At 41.0% G+C, this 18,516-nt stretch overlaps 1 protein-coding gene across 1 annotated transcript in view; it reads right to left on the bottom strand.

Moving 5' to 3' along the window:
- The window catches only part of Syn1 (Syntrophin-like 1), a 42,007-nt gene that overhangs the window by 13,995 nt on the left and 9,496 nt on the right, over positions 1-18,516 (bottom strand). Inside the window, exon 3 of the mRNA XM_011314615.1 lies at positions 2,554-2,762. Coding sequence (XP_011312917.1) covers positions 2,554-2,762 — 209 coding nt within the window. The remainder of the gene's footprint in view (positions 1-2,553; positions 2,763-18,516) is intronic.

Genomic DNA, 18,516 nt, shown 5'->3' on the forward strand with positions numbered 1-18,516 from the left:
ATGGTGGTGCCTAAGGTCGAGGATGAGGTCACAGGGATGAGGCACCCGAGGGCTTGGGATATTGAGATGGTCCTGTCCCAAGGAAAGTACCAAATTCTCGGGTATCGAGTGAACCCCTCCACGAGGTTTACATGTATAGGGTAACGGATGTTGCCTCAGGACCTTAATGTCGTTGGCTGGTCGGTGGTGTATATCCTGCTGTCTGATTTTACCCTCGTTCAATTACCACACGATGGTCCATCAGTTTCGGGGCAGGATGAGCCTTCTGGCGTGATCGATTAACATTTCGATTATGCCGGCTCTCGGGATTCATCGGCGCAACATGTGGCATTTGTAACATTCTTCTCGTGTCAGAGGGATCAATCGACATCAATTCATTACCAATTTCGGAAAATTTCCACTGGTGTGGAACACGTGAGGATTATTGATTAGCCTAATTGCAAGTATTATCCGCCGGAAGCGAGGGATTGTGGATCAGTTATTCTCAGGATGATCAAGCAAGAAAAATGGAAAACATGGACACTCGAGTGTGTGAGACAATTCCCAGTGGAACTGCATACAACTGAAACCTTTAATTCCATGTATTCCTGGGGGAGGAAGTTTAAAGTTTTCTGGGAGGAACAAGGTCGTTTCGGAAGTTACGATTTTACTTGCTGATACATAATGTAGTATATTCCAACGAGTGCTGAGTTCTTCGTGGGCTTACGAGAGAAAAATATGAAAATTACATACGTGGTAAATGTTTTATTCAAATCATAGCTTAAATCATTTCGTCTTTTTACCCAAGCATCCGGAAAATAGGGGACACAACATCCTGAAGAAATTAAAATTTCACAATTTTCTCACGTTCTCAAAAATGTGTTATCCCTCTATGGAAATTATCAGACAAACAATTTCATCACTAATTAATACATTTACCTCAACTATGCACGACAAAAATCAAAGCAAATAATCATTTCAAAATTGTACAGTCAGGACCATGATTTGATATCATCAAAATCCATCGGTAGTCATGATATTTCGTATATGTGAGCGAAACTCAATTTGATTCTGTTCAGAACAGACCAGGAAATACGACATGACAAGGATGATTGAAGCTCGAACTAAACTAGACAAGTTGAAATGACTCTCGTCAGAATTTCAGAAACAGAAGAGCAATTTTTGATGAATCGTAAACATAATCCAGATGGATTGATCAGGTGACAAAAAAAAAATAAAAAATAGAAGTAAAAGCCTGAGTCGAATGAATGAGCTCAATATTTGTAATTACCAGCAATGGGTGATGGCACATTGAACGGAAATTAGAACCCTCTCATTAGGAATCACAACACTATTGAAGATAATAATGATACTCACACCGTGTATACGTCCAATTATCAGAGAAACTGTGATACTAAATGCACATCATAAAGGATGCCGCTCGAATTAGGATCGTGTCCATGGGTACCAGCAATCAGGTGGGCAAATGCCAATCAATTATGTGCGAATGGTACAGTCACCCTCAGCCTCTTCACCCATGTGGTAGGGATGGGGGATGGAGAGACGAGTCCTTTATCAATACGATGATAACCAGGGGGTCCCACTTGATATATCAGTTATCGATTCTCACCTTGTACGGTCAACCACATTCATGAACCCTTGCACCTGACACACCCCAATCCCTTTCCACAATCCGTTGCTCCCTGCTCTAAAGGGAGAGCATTTCTATAACTGGGTCATGAAATCTTATTGCACTCCGCTGATAAAATATAATTTTACATCATTAATACCATTATTCGGAAGACGATTTTCCGAATGTGATATGTCCAGATTCAATTACATTTTGAGCGAGACACTCAAATTTCTAATCAGTCTGAATCACAATTTTAGATAATCCATTATTCTCCCAGTTTGATTAAATTTCCAGATGAAACGAGAAAAGTCAATTTGGCAGAAATAAATGCAGAAAGGTTTACGAAAAAAGAAGCTACTCGAATATTTGCATGATCGTAATTCCAATTACATTCATCGCCTGTAATACTCAATGCCACAAAACCAATTAGAATAATGTAAACCAAACGAACGTCAGGATGTCATCAAGAGGGTTTCATCATGGAATTGTTCCCACGGATTAGACCGTAAATACCACATTTCTCCGCCGGTCCCATACCATAGTGAGTTGACGACCTGCTAATATTCACAGCAGGCTAGGGATTATGTGAGAGGCTACAGGACACCATAGCCATGACAATCACCAAGTCTATTCGTCAATCAAGCCACACAATTGCAGGGCATTCGATATTACCTAGAAATCTCGTTACCACCACTTAATTGTCAAATGACTTACCACCGAACTGCACTGATAGAATTATGTTACCTAATTAATTCAGTTATTATCATTATATCATTACTTTGAGATGAATCCATAAAAAATTATGATGCTTTTTTATTCGATTGGACTCGTTATTACAAATCTCGGGAAGAATTTTCGCCGTCATTATTGGTAAGTAGTGTGAGTGCTTCGGATGGTTTCCATGCACTTGGGATGATTTAAAATAAAGGAGGGAATTTTACCTGAACACAGTGTCGCCTGGCGAGCCATCCAATGTGTTGAAGCTGTGGAGGATCTGGTAGTGCAGATGCAAGCCTCAGGGCTTTGAGTGTGAGAGCTGCTAGTGCTGAGTGAAGTGCATTGAACCACACATTCGCTTCAGCATTGTCAGATGCTCTTAGCCAGCACTCGTGAACGCCATCGGGTGAATGAAGCTCTAAAATTCTTCCCTCTGGAATGACAAAAACATTCATCATGAGAGGACAGTAATTTATTGATACTGCCATCAATTAGTGCTGACGATATTTTCTCATTTTTCTCTCATTATTTCAACTACGAAACGTACAACATGCACTTGACATTTTATTTCACATTTTGAAATAAAAATTTTGGTAAACCAGTTGGGACATTTCAGCTGAACAAATCTAAAGGGTTTTAGTGAATCTGCCCTTTTGCCTGGGAATAATTCTCAAATTTACCTCGGGATGTGGATGAGGGTAAAAGCCCAGGTTGGATATTGTAAAGACTAACCCCCTATTGGTAATCGAATTATGCTGGTGTTAGTCTTCCCTCCTCAATGAATACGTCACTGAGATATGAATGATAGACCCGGGCTCTTTGCAGGTGGGCAAAATTGGATAAGAGAGTTATCGAGTGTAAAGTTTTTAAATGAAGCGCGACCCATAGATTCTCGACATGGTACATAACACCCCTTACCACTGAGAGTTGCTGCACATTGAGCTAGTGGTGTACGTTTTAACGTGAAAAGTTTAATGCTTCCGACAGAAATTGAACGCGATTAGTCACGAAGGCACGGAACCTCAGGGTGTCAGTCTGGATATCGTAAAACCATCGCTGCGTATCTCGCTCTTCTTGAATCGCGGATGACGTGAAACTTTCAGTGAGTATGGAGCTGAGCCTCGACAGACGGTATGATGTATAGGTTTATATATCTCATGTACGGATGAATAAATATATCTATACGGATGAATAAACGAATATACAGGGTAGACTCGGCAATTCGTCTGGTGTGCGATACCGTGAGCTCAGGGAAAGGGATGGATAACTGTAATGCCCTGTCGAGATGGGAAGCTAATGACTGGGAAACAGGGAAAAATATTGGATTTCCGATCAAAAGAATATTACACCGACATTCTACGTAAACGATACTGGCAAGCCCGCTTCCACTGATCCACTTAATGTTTCATCATTCTTTTTTTTATTGGAAATAAATTCCTGTTACAGGCTCTACTTACAGTCGGAGTTCATATTTGTTTAAATGAGAAGTGACAATTTAATCTGATAGTGGCTGAGTCTTTCTGCAAAAAGAATGTTTTAGTTGTCACAGATATTATGGCGATTTCTTTGTTGTTCGCTCCCTTTGTTGTGTTTGCATTAATTAATTCAGGTATCCATGGAATTTAACATTAATGCTTCAATATTTTCAAATATGGGTGCATGTGCATGTGAATAAATCATTTTTAAGAAGTAGTATAACACTTGATAAGGTATTCTTCATTGACCGAGACAGACACGTCTTTACGAGAGAAGAGTTCTCGAAGGGCTGGCTATGACCACAAAAGGAAAAATTCTAACTGGAAAAACTAAGAATAAAAAATAAGGTTTAAAAGTCAAACCATTGTAAAAAGTGAAAAACAAAGGATTGTAAACTAGTCCTTTTTCTGGGAGTAATTTATCATTTCAATATTCCAACACTTGCTGAAGACGATAAAATAGTACAGCGCATTAAGTAAAGAAAATGTAAATTGGATTAAAATAAGAGGAAAATTCAAATCATACCAAAGGATATCGACAGTCAATCACTGTCGACTAATAATATCATCCATTATACTTGCGATTCGTAATAGTTTTCCGATAATACTCCACAGCTCTACATTATGAGGGCAACTTTCTACGAGTGGATGACAACTCAATTTCAAGTTTGGACTGACGTGTTCGCGTGCACTTCAAACTTGTACAGTTATTGGAAGGAGAGGGGTACAGAGTTTTCGAAGGTGTTGGCGAAAGAGAGGTACCGGTATGAGGTAACGTTTCACAGTTCATTGCTCGTACATGAAGGAGCCCTGATGTACATACACTCCAAGTGTTATTGTACGAGCAAGAGTTTTCCGAGGATTCTCGGTGCTCATATGAATGTACAACCTGGATGATACTTGTCCAAAGCAAGTGCGCACTCGTGTTGTTATCCAGAAGTGAGAAAGTACTGTTGAGAGTTCTTACTTGGTCTCTTTCTCGTAATTAAGACACGTGAAATACGTGCGAAGAAATGCAATTTAAATAACTAAAAAATTAAAACTCCAAACCACAGGAGTACATGAATTCATTTGATTTACAACGATTATTTCAATGTAAACATTTTTAGTGGAGTATTGCCACGAAGAAAAGTGTTGAAAAGTTCACATTTAATTGTGAAATCAGCAAGGAGAACTTGATTTAATCAACGCAGTGACTTGCTTTGACTTTGCTTATCGAGTGATTTTCTCTTGACATGGTAATTAAAAAAAAAAAAATCCGTTAACGAGCCTCAACTCCGCTGTCAGTAGTGCGCGAATCCAGCGGTCATTTGCGCGCTTTTGTCGTCGTTATATAAAAGTGGCCGGTTTATCTTTCCTTTGGTCCATATTCAAAGCTCAGAGTTTTATAAGAGGCGGAAGGCATTCCCTTTGATCGCGGAAAAAGAGTCAAGATATCAGATAGAGCTGAGGTATTTAGGTGAGCATAAATGTGCATTTAGTTTTTAGCGCATCCATTACGGAGGTTCGAGCTCCAAGAGATAATCGAGGGCTTCTTTCACCCTCGTCGGAAAATGCTAGCACCGCTTTAAGCCCCTGAAATTCAACAAAATTGTAATGCGGTCGGTATATGTATGCACCGGATCATCCCCAGAAGCTGAAATATTACAGTGAAATACATATCTCAGGTGCAGATGTAGTAAAGCTTGAATGCTCAGCAATTCGCCAATTTCTTCCGCAGAAAATTGGTAAATCTGTCTGAAAATTTCATCATCCACATTCCATGGATGAAGGATTACGGTAAAAAGGTATTCATGGGAACTTACCGGCTGGCCGAGATGGCTCACTGATACCAAACAACATGCAAAGACATGATTCAGAGGGATCAAATTCCAGCAATAAATCCCGAGATCCCAATTGTGTTTGCAGATTATTTTCCCTCCACTCGCACCAAAATTCACGTTGATGTAATTGGATAGATTGGATAGACTGGATAGATTTTACCCACGTTATGCCATTCGAGACGATGTTGGGGTGATATTTTGAACAATTTATCCGGTGGATCTACAGGTTGTTGACAGAGCTATCCTTTCCTTATGAATATCCCTCGCAGTCAAATTGAATGCATGTGATAGCGAAGAATCAATATGTTTGATCCCATCCACTCACACCCTTCACCCTGAAATGAGCGTTTTCAGCTCGAGTTTTTCGTTTCCAGGAAGAAAACTGAAGGTAGGTGGAGGATATTGGAGAGGACAGCTTGTGCTGATGCCATGAGCAAGCTACTTATTCGCTTACGTCTCCTCTATGCCATTTATTGCCAGTCTACTGAAGAGGTAAACCCTACATCTCCAATTCAAACAAGATTTCTACTTCGTACACCATTGCCTCTAGTGGTATTGGTTGATGGAGGTCAGACCCACGATGCACCCGGTGGTGATTCGAATTACCATTGATGTAACGCCAGTACCTACGCTCTATGTATCCATATATCTGGGCAAACACTTGATGTATCAACATATCGTATGTAAGCTCATTTCACCGCGTATGTCAATCCCTTCCTCCTGGCACGACCAATTTAATTCGTGGACATTTCTTTCAGGAAACCTTCCAAGCGGTGATATTTATCCTAGCGTTTAGCAATCATTTAACGTTCTAAAGAATTTTTTATTCGCTAATTTTGTTTTAAAAAAAGGGTGAGAGTAACATTTTATCAACGAACTTCAATTTTCTGAAGGGATTCTCATTAACTATTGTTTCATTAATGATTTTGGAACTTCTCTGGATTTATTCCGTCGACTCCATTCAATTAGAAATGATGATTTATTTATCGATGAATTCGGTTAACTAGAGTCGCAGGGAATTCCCCGAGTTTCGAAGTTCGGTGTGGGTCCCAGTGTACATGGGATTCCAATGAAGAAACTCCGACTCGGAATTGCGGAAGTAGAGTGAGTTGGCATTGTGGCTGAATCTGTGGCAAATAAACCACGATTCCTCGAATACTGCGCTGTAATCGGTTAAAATCAGGGAGTAAAAATAGTTACTAAAGTCTCAAGGGATTCTGTCAATGAAATTTTCTATTTTCATCTCGTCTTATCATCTCGAAACTCCACTGACTTTCAACAGTATCAGAGAAGTCTTTCAATTACATTGTCGTAACAAAATTTTTTAAATAAAATTCCAATCCCGATTCTGTCGATCAATTGCAAGATGCAGCAGGATTCATTCAACCCAATGAATAAAAATCAAGCATAAGGGATTGAATACTGAGCACATGCGAACCTAGAGGGAACATCTTATATCTTATATCTTCCACTCGGTTTTCCTCCAAGAGCAGCGGACCCCGTGTTTATCGAGGGATAACGAGAGTTGGTCTCCCCCGCGAACAATCCAAGCGCCTTGTCGAAAAGGATGTACCCAACCACCTTTTCCCTGTAGGATGAACATTGTGTGTCCTCAGGAGCAAAACCCCTTTCCCAGGATGGAAACTTTGTATTAGGTTAGAGTACGTGCTATGAAGGAGGAGGGAGGAGGAAACTATGTGAGGAGGTACCCGAAGACCGATAGAGCCTCCTACAAACACGTGTCGGATTTGTCGTACGACAATAAGATGAGGTGTCTCCTTTCTACTTACCCAGTTTCGGAGTTTATGAGACGCGTGTATCCTCCCCTCTTTGGAGAATAAAAATTTGACGTTAAATTTAGTCAATTGAATTTACCGCGGAGATAAGTTGCTCTCAAGATTTATTATTTTCTCCAAACGGAAAAGAGTGTCGTGTTTTTGACGCCGGGAAATCCTTGTGCATTGGGGTTTTTGGAGCGTGCCAGGCACTGGGGTTCGCCCTCATCTGCGTGCAAGAGGGTTGTAAATCGAGACTGTAATGCAGACTGGGTTCTTAATGCCACTGTTGCATGGGAAGTGCATCAAATTGTGGAGTTCAAGATGCACCCGCGCATTTCGAAGCGAAAATATTTGAATTATTGTCTCGCATTGAGAGGAATAACAACTGCCGGGTTCGCGAGAAAAATAAGGACATGGACTATCGATTTTCGGTACTTGGATGAATTCATAAATCAATCGCAGATAATTTTAATTTTGTCTTACAGATCCACTTCGGTTGTGTAATTCGATTGGAACTGTATCGGAATGTTTTTCGGTGCATTCTGTTCAGGCGAATTCCGAGCGGGAAATAACTCCGATAAATACCACTCGTGTTTCAGAATTAATCGGATATTTTCCTCGACCATTCCTGGACAGAAAGTGCCAAATTTCAGAGAGATACCCCCAGCGTGTAAGCACTCGAAAAGCTCCTGGAGATGACACCTTCTGCAGCATTAGCCATTGGAAAGAGCGAAAATTTGTCACGACAATTCCACAAAATCCTCACAACTGGTGACGATCTTCATCAACCAGCTCTTTTAATCACACGAGACCGTCAGATTCTTGAAAAAAGATAAATAAGATTTACAATGTCAAAGGTTGAAGAGTAATGAGTTTCATTAGGAGCAGTGGCACAACTAATGCCGACATTGCGTGTGACCCACTGTAAGGCTGTATTCCTCGGGTTTCATCTTACAAGCCATTTGCATTGATTCTAAAGACTCATAAATAAAGAATAAAAGAATAAAAATATCGCACATGAGAGGATTTGAGTTAAACACAACCGATGGAGAAATCGCATCAGGTGCCTTTTGCATTATTCCACCAGTGGGATGCAGTTATTTTGATTCGTTTTTCATTTTACTATTCGCTTTGTGAATGCCACTGCTCAACGAAACGACAATTTCCGTTGTAGCTGGGTGAAACTAGTTGGAAATCTCACTCGCGTGTTCTCTGTACTGTATGGAGGGGAAAGGGGGATTTAACCAAGCGTGTGTCTGGCGGGATTTAACTTGAGGCTTCACTCTACGCGACGTTGAGGTTTTGCAATTCCATGACAATTTCAAGACTCGAATTTTCTATGACAATAAAGACAGTACAATTAATACCGAAACAGGACTTGTTCAAAGCCATCACGTCAGACAGGTATTTATTGCCCCGTCAGAGAAACCCCATGGAACCATTGCTGATTTCTTTTGTTATAATTCTGAATGGAGAGAAAGATTCCATAAATATTACGAGAAAAGTCCCATTAAAATTACGATTAAATTTTTCAACCTTTTGGATCATAATGGATTGATATAACACAGAAAGACGAGAACTTGAATTTACACAATCGCTGTGCTCCATTCGGAAGCAAAAATTGCTGTTGGCAGAAAATTAGTAAATGGATCACGAGACAAAAGTTATTTAACAAGACCTATTATTTTACCTTCCACAATCTCCCTGTTTCGAATTTACGCAACGTTTCGTAAAAAATTTCCGACTTCCGGTTCGATCCGGAAGTTATTAAATCATTTGATTTGTATTAAATATTACAACTTGTCATCACTCGAGCGAAATTACGTGCCAGCCCATTGTACATTCCCATAAAAATTAACTGGAAAAGACTCTCGCTGGTGGATTACGTGACTTGTTCGGTAATTTTTCTTTGATATTTCTTTCCATATGTGGACTCAATATCTCCATTTTTCCCCACCATTCGAGAAGAGGAAATTTCATACTGTGATAAATCATTGTCGAGAGTCAGTCTACCGTTAGTCTTATGCATTATGCAGTGCTTGGAGTTCGGAAAAAGAGGGCGAATGAGAAAAAAAAATGGACTAAATAAATAAACTGAAAAAAAAAGCGTTTCAACACCACAGCAACGCCGGAGGTTGCGAGCCTGGCATATTTTTCAATGCGACTAGTCTATCGTGTGAACCGATCAGCAGTAGGTCACGGAATATGAGATGTCCGGAAAGCGTGAAAAACAAAGCCGAAAAAGTAAAAAAATAAACAACAACGAGAACAAAAAATGAATAAACTATGGGTGATGGGAAAATACGATCAATGAGTCCAGAACAATTTGGAGTTAAAGTGCCAGCTTAAAGTTGATTCTTCAGGAGTTGAAATAAGTGGAACGAAAAAGCTCAATCTCCGAGGTAAAAAGGGAAAATAAAGCGCGAGAGAAAACAACGAAATAGAACAGGGGGAGGAGGGAAAAAAATGTTCACTGACTGGAGACGCCGTTTGTCGTACTGAAAAGAGTCATTGTGCACTGGGAAAACTAAAGAGAAAGCCGTAAGGCTGACAAACATACGGCTCACAGACTTTTCTCTATCGAGTTGTAAAAGTAGAAAAGAGGTAAAACATCCATTTGAAATCAAAACCAAACAGTTCGAGTCTGGAGTCATTTGGCTTATTCAGGTGTATGAAGAATAACCGTTTATACAATTCTTCTCTAATCCATTCCACCCTCAAACCCCTCGTTTCACCCGGAAGTTGTCCGCTATTAATTCTTATGACGACTCCAAAGCCTTTCTAAGAATTGAAAGAAAATATTTGCTCAGATAGTTTCACTCGACTTTTCCCGGAAATTTCATAGCAGTTCATCCATTTTTTATTTATCGATACTTTTTTTCTAGATTTCTCATTTTTTTTTCTGTAAATCTTTCTAGTAGATATTTGAATATCTCGTGTGATAACCAATTTAAGTATAATAATATTGTTAATAATATTAACAATGACAATAATTATTCAATTTATTTAAAAATAAAGAGCTGAATGGTCAAGAAAATCTTAAAAATATATTTTTTCCCATTAATTTGATAAACACAGAATATTGGAATATTTTCTTGGAGACTCGATAAAACACAGTATTTCTCCATCAGTTAAAATCTAACTCGAACCTTCCCTGAATCCCATGAAAATTGAGATGGGCAATAGTGCACTGTCGGTATGGTACACGAAATGGGTCGTCGCATACAATAAGACGCTCCGGCATTTTGCGCACTGGCGTGTAACACCACGACAACTGCAACGCGAATCCTGGGGTGGAAGTGGGTGGAAGTGGGTGGAAGTAGGTGGAAGTGGGTGGTGTGACAAGGGTGTACTAGCTCTCATCCTTGCTAGCCGGAAACGAAAGCTCCAACAGTTACAATACTCTAACTCTGTACACTTCTATCTTGGCAATGTTTGTATTGAGTCGAGAGTGAGCTGGGGGATAAGAGGTAAAGGAGGGAATAAACAATCTGGGCGAGAGACGGTGCTTGAAGGCATATAGTCCCTTCGAATAACGACAATCTTGTTCGCTCGGTGATTCCGAATAGCTTTCGTCGCTGTTTCCCCATTGCATCAAGGCTCATCCTATTGAGCAAATGTCTCTTTGGCCTCGTTTTCCTCTTAACGACAAGTGCTTTATTATTAAATCTGGTTTATTCGAGATATCTTGTCCTATTGTAGTTGAAAATTAATACGAAAATTGTTTGGAGTTCGTAAACGATTGACTGGAGGAAGAGTTTATTTGATTACCCCAATATTTCTATAATTTTAGTCGATCAATTTTCTCAATCAACTCCAAATTATCGCAATTATTACTTTAAATAATAAAGATCGTGTGGGTCAGGAGTCATGTATTCTGGATTTTCCGATAATTGTATTCGATTGCTCCACTTTTGGATGCACACTCAGTGAAATATAATGACAATATTCGGTATATTGGGCTCTCTCGAGTGGTCGAGGCCTGCGTGTCACGTACATGTTATTGAAAATCGAAGTGCCCCCACAAATTCTCCCGAAAAATCACTAAGCCTTTATAAACGCCCATAAAGTACGTAAAAGACGATCGGCCCCAACCGAAAAAACCTCCATTTCTGAATATAGGAAAAGCGGTAAGGCTCACCGGGTAAACTGTAGCCCCTCTGAACATTTTACCCCGAGTTTAACCCTCTATTCGTATGCAGGATCAAGTATAGAGATGCCTTTCCAGGAAGCTGCATTGGGAAATTGCTTTCCAAAAAGAGAGAGGAAAATAAAGAAACGAAAGATCAGGAGAAAAACACGATTCGGTTATATTGATGCCTGCCAGAATCCCATCACCTCCTTTAATGGAATAAATTACCCCAATTCCCCCACCCCAGGGTAATTAATGTTTTTATATCCCCTGTAATCCGTGAATGTAAGGGAACAATGGAAATTATTCTATACAAGTTGTGCACCTGTAGAGGACATGCAAATGTACAATTATAAAAAATAACGAGGGGTCGAGGACATCATGAAATGAAGCGTGAAAGGATGGAGGAGGCATTTCTGTACCTAGTGTCGGTGAAATGTCGGCTCTGTGAAATGCGTCCTGGATTTTTTGACTCAGATCCCCTGTAAACCCCCCCGGAGGGCTGTGTATCAACGAAGGAGGACAAAAAAGTGAAACGATAAATGAGGAGACAGAGGGAAATGCGGCTGAAATGAGTGGCGAGGAGGAAAAATGGACCGGGTGTCGCAACAATAAAATGCGAATGAATCGCGGAAAGAGCGTGAGGAAGAAGAGGTACACCAAACGGGACAATGAAGTGGGGGGGAATGGGGGGAGGGGGGCCTTGCAAAACTCCAAAAATTTGCATTACAATCGCGGATAGAAATAATTACGCGAGAAGCGCTAAAGGGAAGGGGAGTATCAAGAAGGGGTGGATGGGTACAGATGCAGATGCAAATGCAGATGGAGTGAGAAGATGGGGTGGGGGAGGAGGGGGTGTACCGGAAACGCGGGTAGACATGCAGATACAGGGGGGGGGTTTGCATTCCCAGAGTATGTAGGTACGTAGGAATAGTAAAGCACAGTGGTGTAACCGAAAGGAAGGGGAAAAAAAGAAGAGCCAGAGGGGGAAAAATTCAAATAAGTGGGTATATCTGTATATATATATAGAGTACTTCCTGTTTACACGAGGGAAATGGCTACTGTGGGCAAAAAGGTTTCGAATCGCTGCGTTACCCGTTTCTCGGAATTCCAGTGGGTGTGGGTGGGTGTGAGGTAGGCGTTGGAATGAATAAATAAAGGTTTGAAAATAAAACGAGAACCGGGTAAAAGGGGGTGGAGAATGCGTGCGGTAATGTGTGATTTTGTGGTTTCACGCATTGCATTGTTTGTTGAGAATTGTTTTTTAGGAGTAGGTCATGTTTGAAATTGGATAAACTGGTGTTTCATGGCGACCGATCATTAATAAAAATATAAAAAATTCAATTTAATTCAATTTTCAATCAATTCAGAATATTGTTTCAAGGTCTAGTAAATTATACTCCTCTGAAATTCCACCGTTACGTGTTCACAACATTAAAAAAAAATAATAATAACAAATAATGAGCGAGAGCAGGGGCGGCTTAATAATAACGAAAATTCAGAAGTAAAAGGGGAGGGGGAGGGGGAATAAAAAATAGCGAGTGTCACAAATTTTGCCGACTATTTGCATTGCTGAAGGTTTAATACCTGCTGCACACGTGCGTTTTCCCAAAAACTCTACATTTTGTGCACCACGGTAAATCTGTAAATTCATGTATTCCACGACCATTGTACAGATATTTACATTTGTCAGGTGCATTGCGCGAATGTGATGCGCATCATAGAGATCAATTGACGTGTTAGACTGTATGGACGTGTAACTGAAAGTGATTTCTGGTACTAGGTTCAAGTATCGTCGTCACTATGTAACTGGTGTGGCTCCGATAACGGTATGTATCGATGCAAACGTCGTTTTGGCGAACCTGTAATCGTCTTCGGTCGTGCGCATAGTGATACTGAAACCTGGGGTTTATCACGAGCAGATTGCGCCCATGGGGAATGGGTTTAAATTTTCACATGAACGACTATCGACTGAAATTTCTCGTAGCGTTCATTTGCACCACGTGTCGGTGGGGGTTTCAACGATGCACTCATTGTAATGACTTTTTGAGGAGTTTGGCTGGTGGTTTTTTTTTTTTTTTGTCGGGGATGGGTTCTAATGATTGTAATGAAATTATGGTGAGTCAAATTGCGGGGGCATTGCGACGTCATGTATGAATCGCTAATGGAGCCTCGGGTTTCACCAAACCCTCGTGGTATGTGCCATCTTCTCTCACCCTTTAACCTGTTCTATACTGTCTGCACCGCAGCTCTCCACTGTCTGAATCAGATGAGGGAATCATGGCCCGAGTCAACCCTTCCTCATGTATTCAATGGCTTTCTCGTTAGCGCAAGAGGGGTTATATTACACTTGCAGAGAAAATGCTCGTGTGTGTTTGGAATTTGCGGAATACGCGTCATGTAATTCAGTTGAGGAGCTGGAGAAAATTCGAGAGGTCACTGTAAACACAAAGAAAAATGGTGGAATATTTTTTTTTTTTGTGAAAAATACAGCGGATGTTTGATGTGAAGAGAGCCGCTGGGAAATTACATACTATATCATCCCTCCGAGACGTATTTTTCTGCCAAAATATTATTTCCACGGGCAGATCGCCTTTGTGAATTTGAAGGGTAAAAAATCATTTCAACTAATTCCGTTCCACGTAATTTTCAAGTTATCAGAATAATTTTTTCCCCAGGTTACACCCGGGAAAAGATATCCCGGTATGTTCATCCAGACCATTCATCATCACCCTAAACCTATCGGGGCGTATCCCATGAAAGTATTTCCCTCAGGCTCTCTCAACCCGATAATGTAAAAACCGCATATACGTGGTCCACGTCTCGTGTAACTGAAAGTCTAGCACGTTTATATACACCTTGAACATTCTAATGATGCATCATGTCGACACGGTGAGCTTGTTTACACCGTAAACTCACTGGGTATCTCGTCATGTAGCCCACCCTGGGCTTCAACTCATCACGTCAACGGATGGCATCGTTGGTGATTATCGTTAGACACAGTCTGACGTAAAGGACTGGATCTTGCCAGATTCACGGATCACCGGGGAGAGGGGTTGAGAGAGGTTTTGGGGTAGCGGGATAACCGAGAGACGTGGGGATCTGGGATCTGGGAAGGAGTCGTGACTGGGTCTCAGTGTCACGTTTGGTTAAATTTCAGGTGTTGGCAGTGCATACAGCACAGCCTCATTGCTGTTATGTTGGCAGGCAGTCCCCCATGGACACAAGTGTAATGCGATTTGCAAGCGTTATCACAGTACTAACGCGGCCTCCGGGGCCCATAACCCCATCCACCTCCATCCTCACCCTCTTTCAACGGAGATTTCCATAAACACAACGATACAAGCATTTCCAGCTATTGTTTTGCCGCCAATAGAAGGGAGGGTAACTCTCCTCCATGGCTGATCAGTACCTAATTACCACGACCACTGTTGTAACTCCGTTGGGATCAACAACTGGGCGACACTCCAAAATGGCTAACGATTTCATCAGTGGCAAGGGCCGTTGGACAATTACATTCCGTAACTTGGTTCATTTACATTATACCCCTCGGGCTTCCTTCTCTATCTGTAATTTCATTTGTAATTTTGTTATTTATGCTGGTATCCTAGTGCTACCGTTCAACGCTTTTAGGTGTTGTCGCCCCCAGGGCACTCGGGACCAAGCGTTGCTGTCAACGCCTACTAATAATTTCCATTTGAATGTTTTATTCGATTGGTTAAAGCCGATAATTGATCGATGGTGAATCATTTGGTTGAATTTTCGAGCCGCGGTGGAGTCTTACGTAACACCAATCACCTGGTGGTAAAAGGTGGATCACGTCATTTCGGCAGCTGAAGGGTTTGACTCCGAGACTATTATTGATGTGTTAGTGCTAGTATTAGTGTTCATCTATCCACTTTAACGTATTCGTTTATCGTTATTTACCAGCTACAGCTGTTAGTACTTTTTCAGATATTTTTTTGAGTTCCTCCAATTAATTTCACTGTCTCTGCCGATATTGTTTTTATCTCTAAAGTGTCACGCGTGACACCCGTTGTAACCCAAACGTTTTTTAAAATTTAACGAAAAACCTGAGCGATGAACGATCATAACTGGTAAACGCAGGTACAACGGACATGGAATCAAATAATTAATGTTGATAATTAAAATGTAATTTAACGTGAATGCCTGACACCGGGTAAATGTTAGAATCGTTTAAAAGTTTCAACAACTACAAAACGTTCCCTGAATTTGCAAATTTACTGGCACATATGAGGGGGTGGCGAAGCGGGTGATACAGAGGTGAGTGAAAATTGGGGGAAAATTTATGCACGATATAAATAGTTTACGGGGATCCGGTCGATGGCGCCATTTACGGTGCAGCTAATCGAGAGAAGGGGGTATGAACCACCGGATGAGTGGTGATGATATAGGGGTGGTTGAAGGGAAAAGGAAGGGATAAAAGGGGTGGAAAGAGGTGGAAGGGATGAATGAATGTGTGTGTCAATGATGCCCACCACATCTAGCTCCAATCGTCGGGTAATTGCTCATCCATTCAACGGCTGCAATATAACCCGAGTCACATTATAAACTTTTCAATTCCCCTGAAATTTTCAGGCTTTAGAATTCACTGGACAATGCCAGGTGTTGATTATTGTATTGAGATACAAGTGTGAGGATGAGAAATGGGGAATTAATGGGTGGATGAATGAATGGAAATGCAGTTCGATGTTTGCGTAACGTATCTTTCAGGCGACGAGGGAGATTTCACGAATGACAGACGTCAACTCACCGGAGACCTCAAAAGGGTTTTCTCCGGATTTTTTTCATTTTTCTTTCATTTCTCTTTTCCTTTTTTTTTCGAAGCGTAACGAGTGGCGTGGAAGGATAAAAGTCCCATAACGAGTACGTGAGACCCGTATTCCTTTGTGCAGGGGAGCAATGAAAAGATGAAACGGGGACGGTGAAGAAAAAGTGGTGGGGAAATTTTCAGAAAATACACCGCATCGGGTCCCTAGGGTGGTATGTCTGCAATTCTGAGTTTTTATCTGTCACGAAAGTTTTTGTGATGAATTATCGATTGATCCGCGATTTCCGCGAAAATTTTGTATTCTTGGATTTTCGCGTGTGATTATTCGTGGATTTTACTGTACTACATATATTTATAAATAATTTATTGAAAACCTTGATGGGCCAATGAAGTCAATGGGTCAACGAGACTGTGGAAATACTGGTCAGATGGATGTGAAATTTCATCAGATTCATCAGATGTCCACGACTCGAGCAGATGGCGTACACAGAGGTGGCACCTCGCAAAAGATTAAAAGTTCCGTTACAGGAGATGGAGGAGGACGAGAGTTAGGTTGGAGAGATGGAATGAGTTTGGAAGGTGATGCTGCTGAGAGGTGGAGTCGAAAGCCAGCCGGGGTGATCGAGCGAGAACTTTTGGCATCCGTACAAAGAAAAAACGTCGAGACCAACCCTTTCACCCGCCGACAAATTAACTCGGTCGAGGGCTCAACGAGTGTAACACGTGACCTGGCAGACCAACAGGGATTCCTGTGCGATCGATCACGTTGGGTAAGAACATACGGAAATAAAGTAGAACCACCTTCAGCCATCATCTTATTTCTTCCCAATGCCTTTCTCCACATCCATCATGTCACCCCCGAAACTGTTTAACGCAATCAACTTTTACTCACTCATTCGTACTTCATTTACCGTACTAGATTGTTTATGAGTTGATTCCAGTACTTGCTGATGAATGGTAGAGCCTCCCCTCGCCGGTTTTTTTCCAACAAGTTATTTTGCCGAAGTGCAAAAATTCCCGGCATTCCATTGAATTCCAGATTTTCATTATTGTCTTTATGCAAATTGATAATATCCACGGAATATTTGGGAAGCTCTGTCTCCATGTTTTGTAGAGCCGATCAAATTGATTTTTCCCTCTGGTTCTTCCTCTTTCTTTTTTTACTCCCTCCATCCATTCAATGGAATCAGGATAACAATGAGGGTCCATCTGCATTATATTGGAGGTTAGTTGTATACGTTTTGTTGGGTGAGTCTGTGCGGCTGTTTTCTCTCTCCCTCTGTCTATTTTTCCCGTCAATTCCTCCTCACCCTCTTCGGTATTTTGCATTTTCGAGCGATTTCGAAAGGTACCGGGCGTACAAGCGCAATTTTCTCTGGGCCACGGCCCTGCCGCTTCACTTCATATTTTCATTCGCACCACCAATTCCAAACCCCCGAACCTCATTCTCTATCCAACCATCTCTGAACACGATGAATCTGTCCTGGTACAGGAAGGGATTGCCCACTAGAGAACGAATACGTGCGTGTACCACGTGGTTTTGGGATACCCATGCCTCAATGATTTTAATCTAGCTCAGCAACAGAACCACAGGCTAAAAGACCTGATTTCAAAATTTCATGGAAATCAACGCTCTCTGCTGGGAAGTCATGACGTGGGGATAATCATGATAGAATGAGTCTCGTTCGTTTATCATATTGTAATCAATGAAGCGGCATTTCATTACTGTAATGCACCATCATTAATTTGAATGATGGCCAGTTAATTACGCTGGTGATTTTTAACTCAAAATTACGGGGAATCGTGTGGTTTGTCTGTTATTCTGGGATCCGTGGATTCAAAGTGATGAAGAATAGGGTCATTCCAAATTAATCAATTCCCTAATTACTACTTAGTTGATAGCCCTAAAAAAAGTTATGGTCACACCTTTCGAATGCTCTGTACACGTCAATTCTCTGCACGGAAAAGTATTTTTGTTGACTAATTGCATAATTTCCCTCAGTTAAATTTCGGTATGTACAGTACAAAAAAAAATGGCGGATTTTATATTTAACCATCTGAGAATTATGATTCACTGCATTCACCCTTCCCTCATTCCCTCTCCATTTTTCTGGCATTACGTGACATTGCAAAAATGAATGAATGACGAGTATATAGTCCTCCGGTAATATGTTCACATACCGATTT

The sequence above is a fragment of the Fopius arisanus genome, unplaced genomic scaffold, assembly GCF_000806365.1.
Source record: "Fopius arisanus strain USDA-PBARC FA_bdor unplaced genomic scaffold, ASM80636v1 scaffold00180, whole genome shotgun sequence".
NCBI classification, from domain to species: domain Eukaryota; kingdom Metazoa; phylum Arthropoda; class Insecta; order Hymenoptera; family Braconidae; genus Fopius; species Fopius arisanus.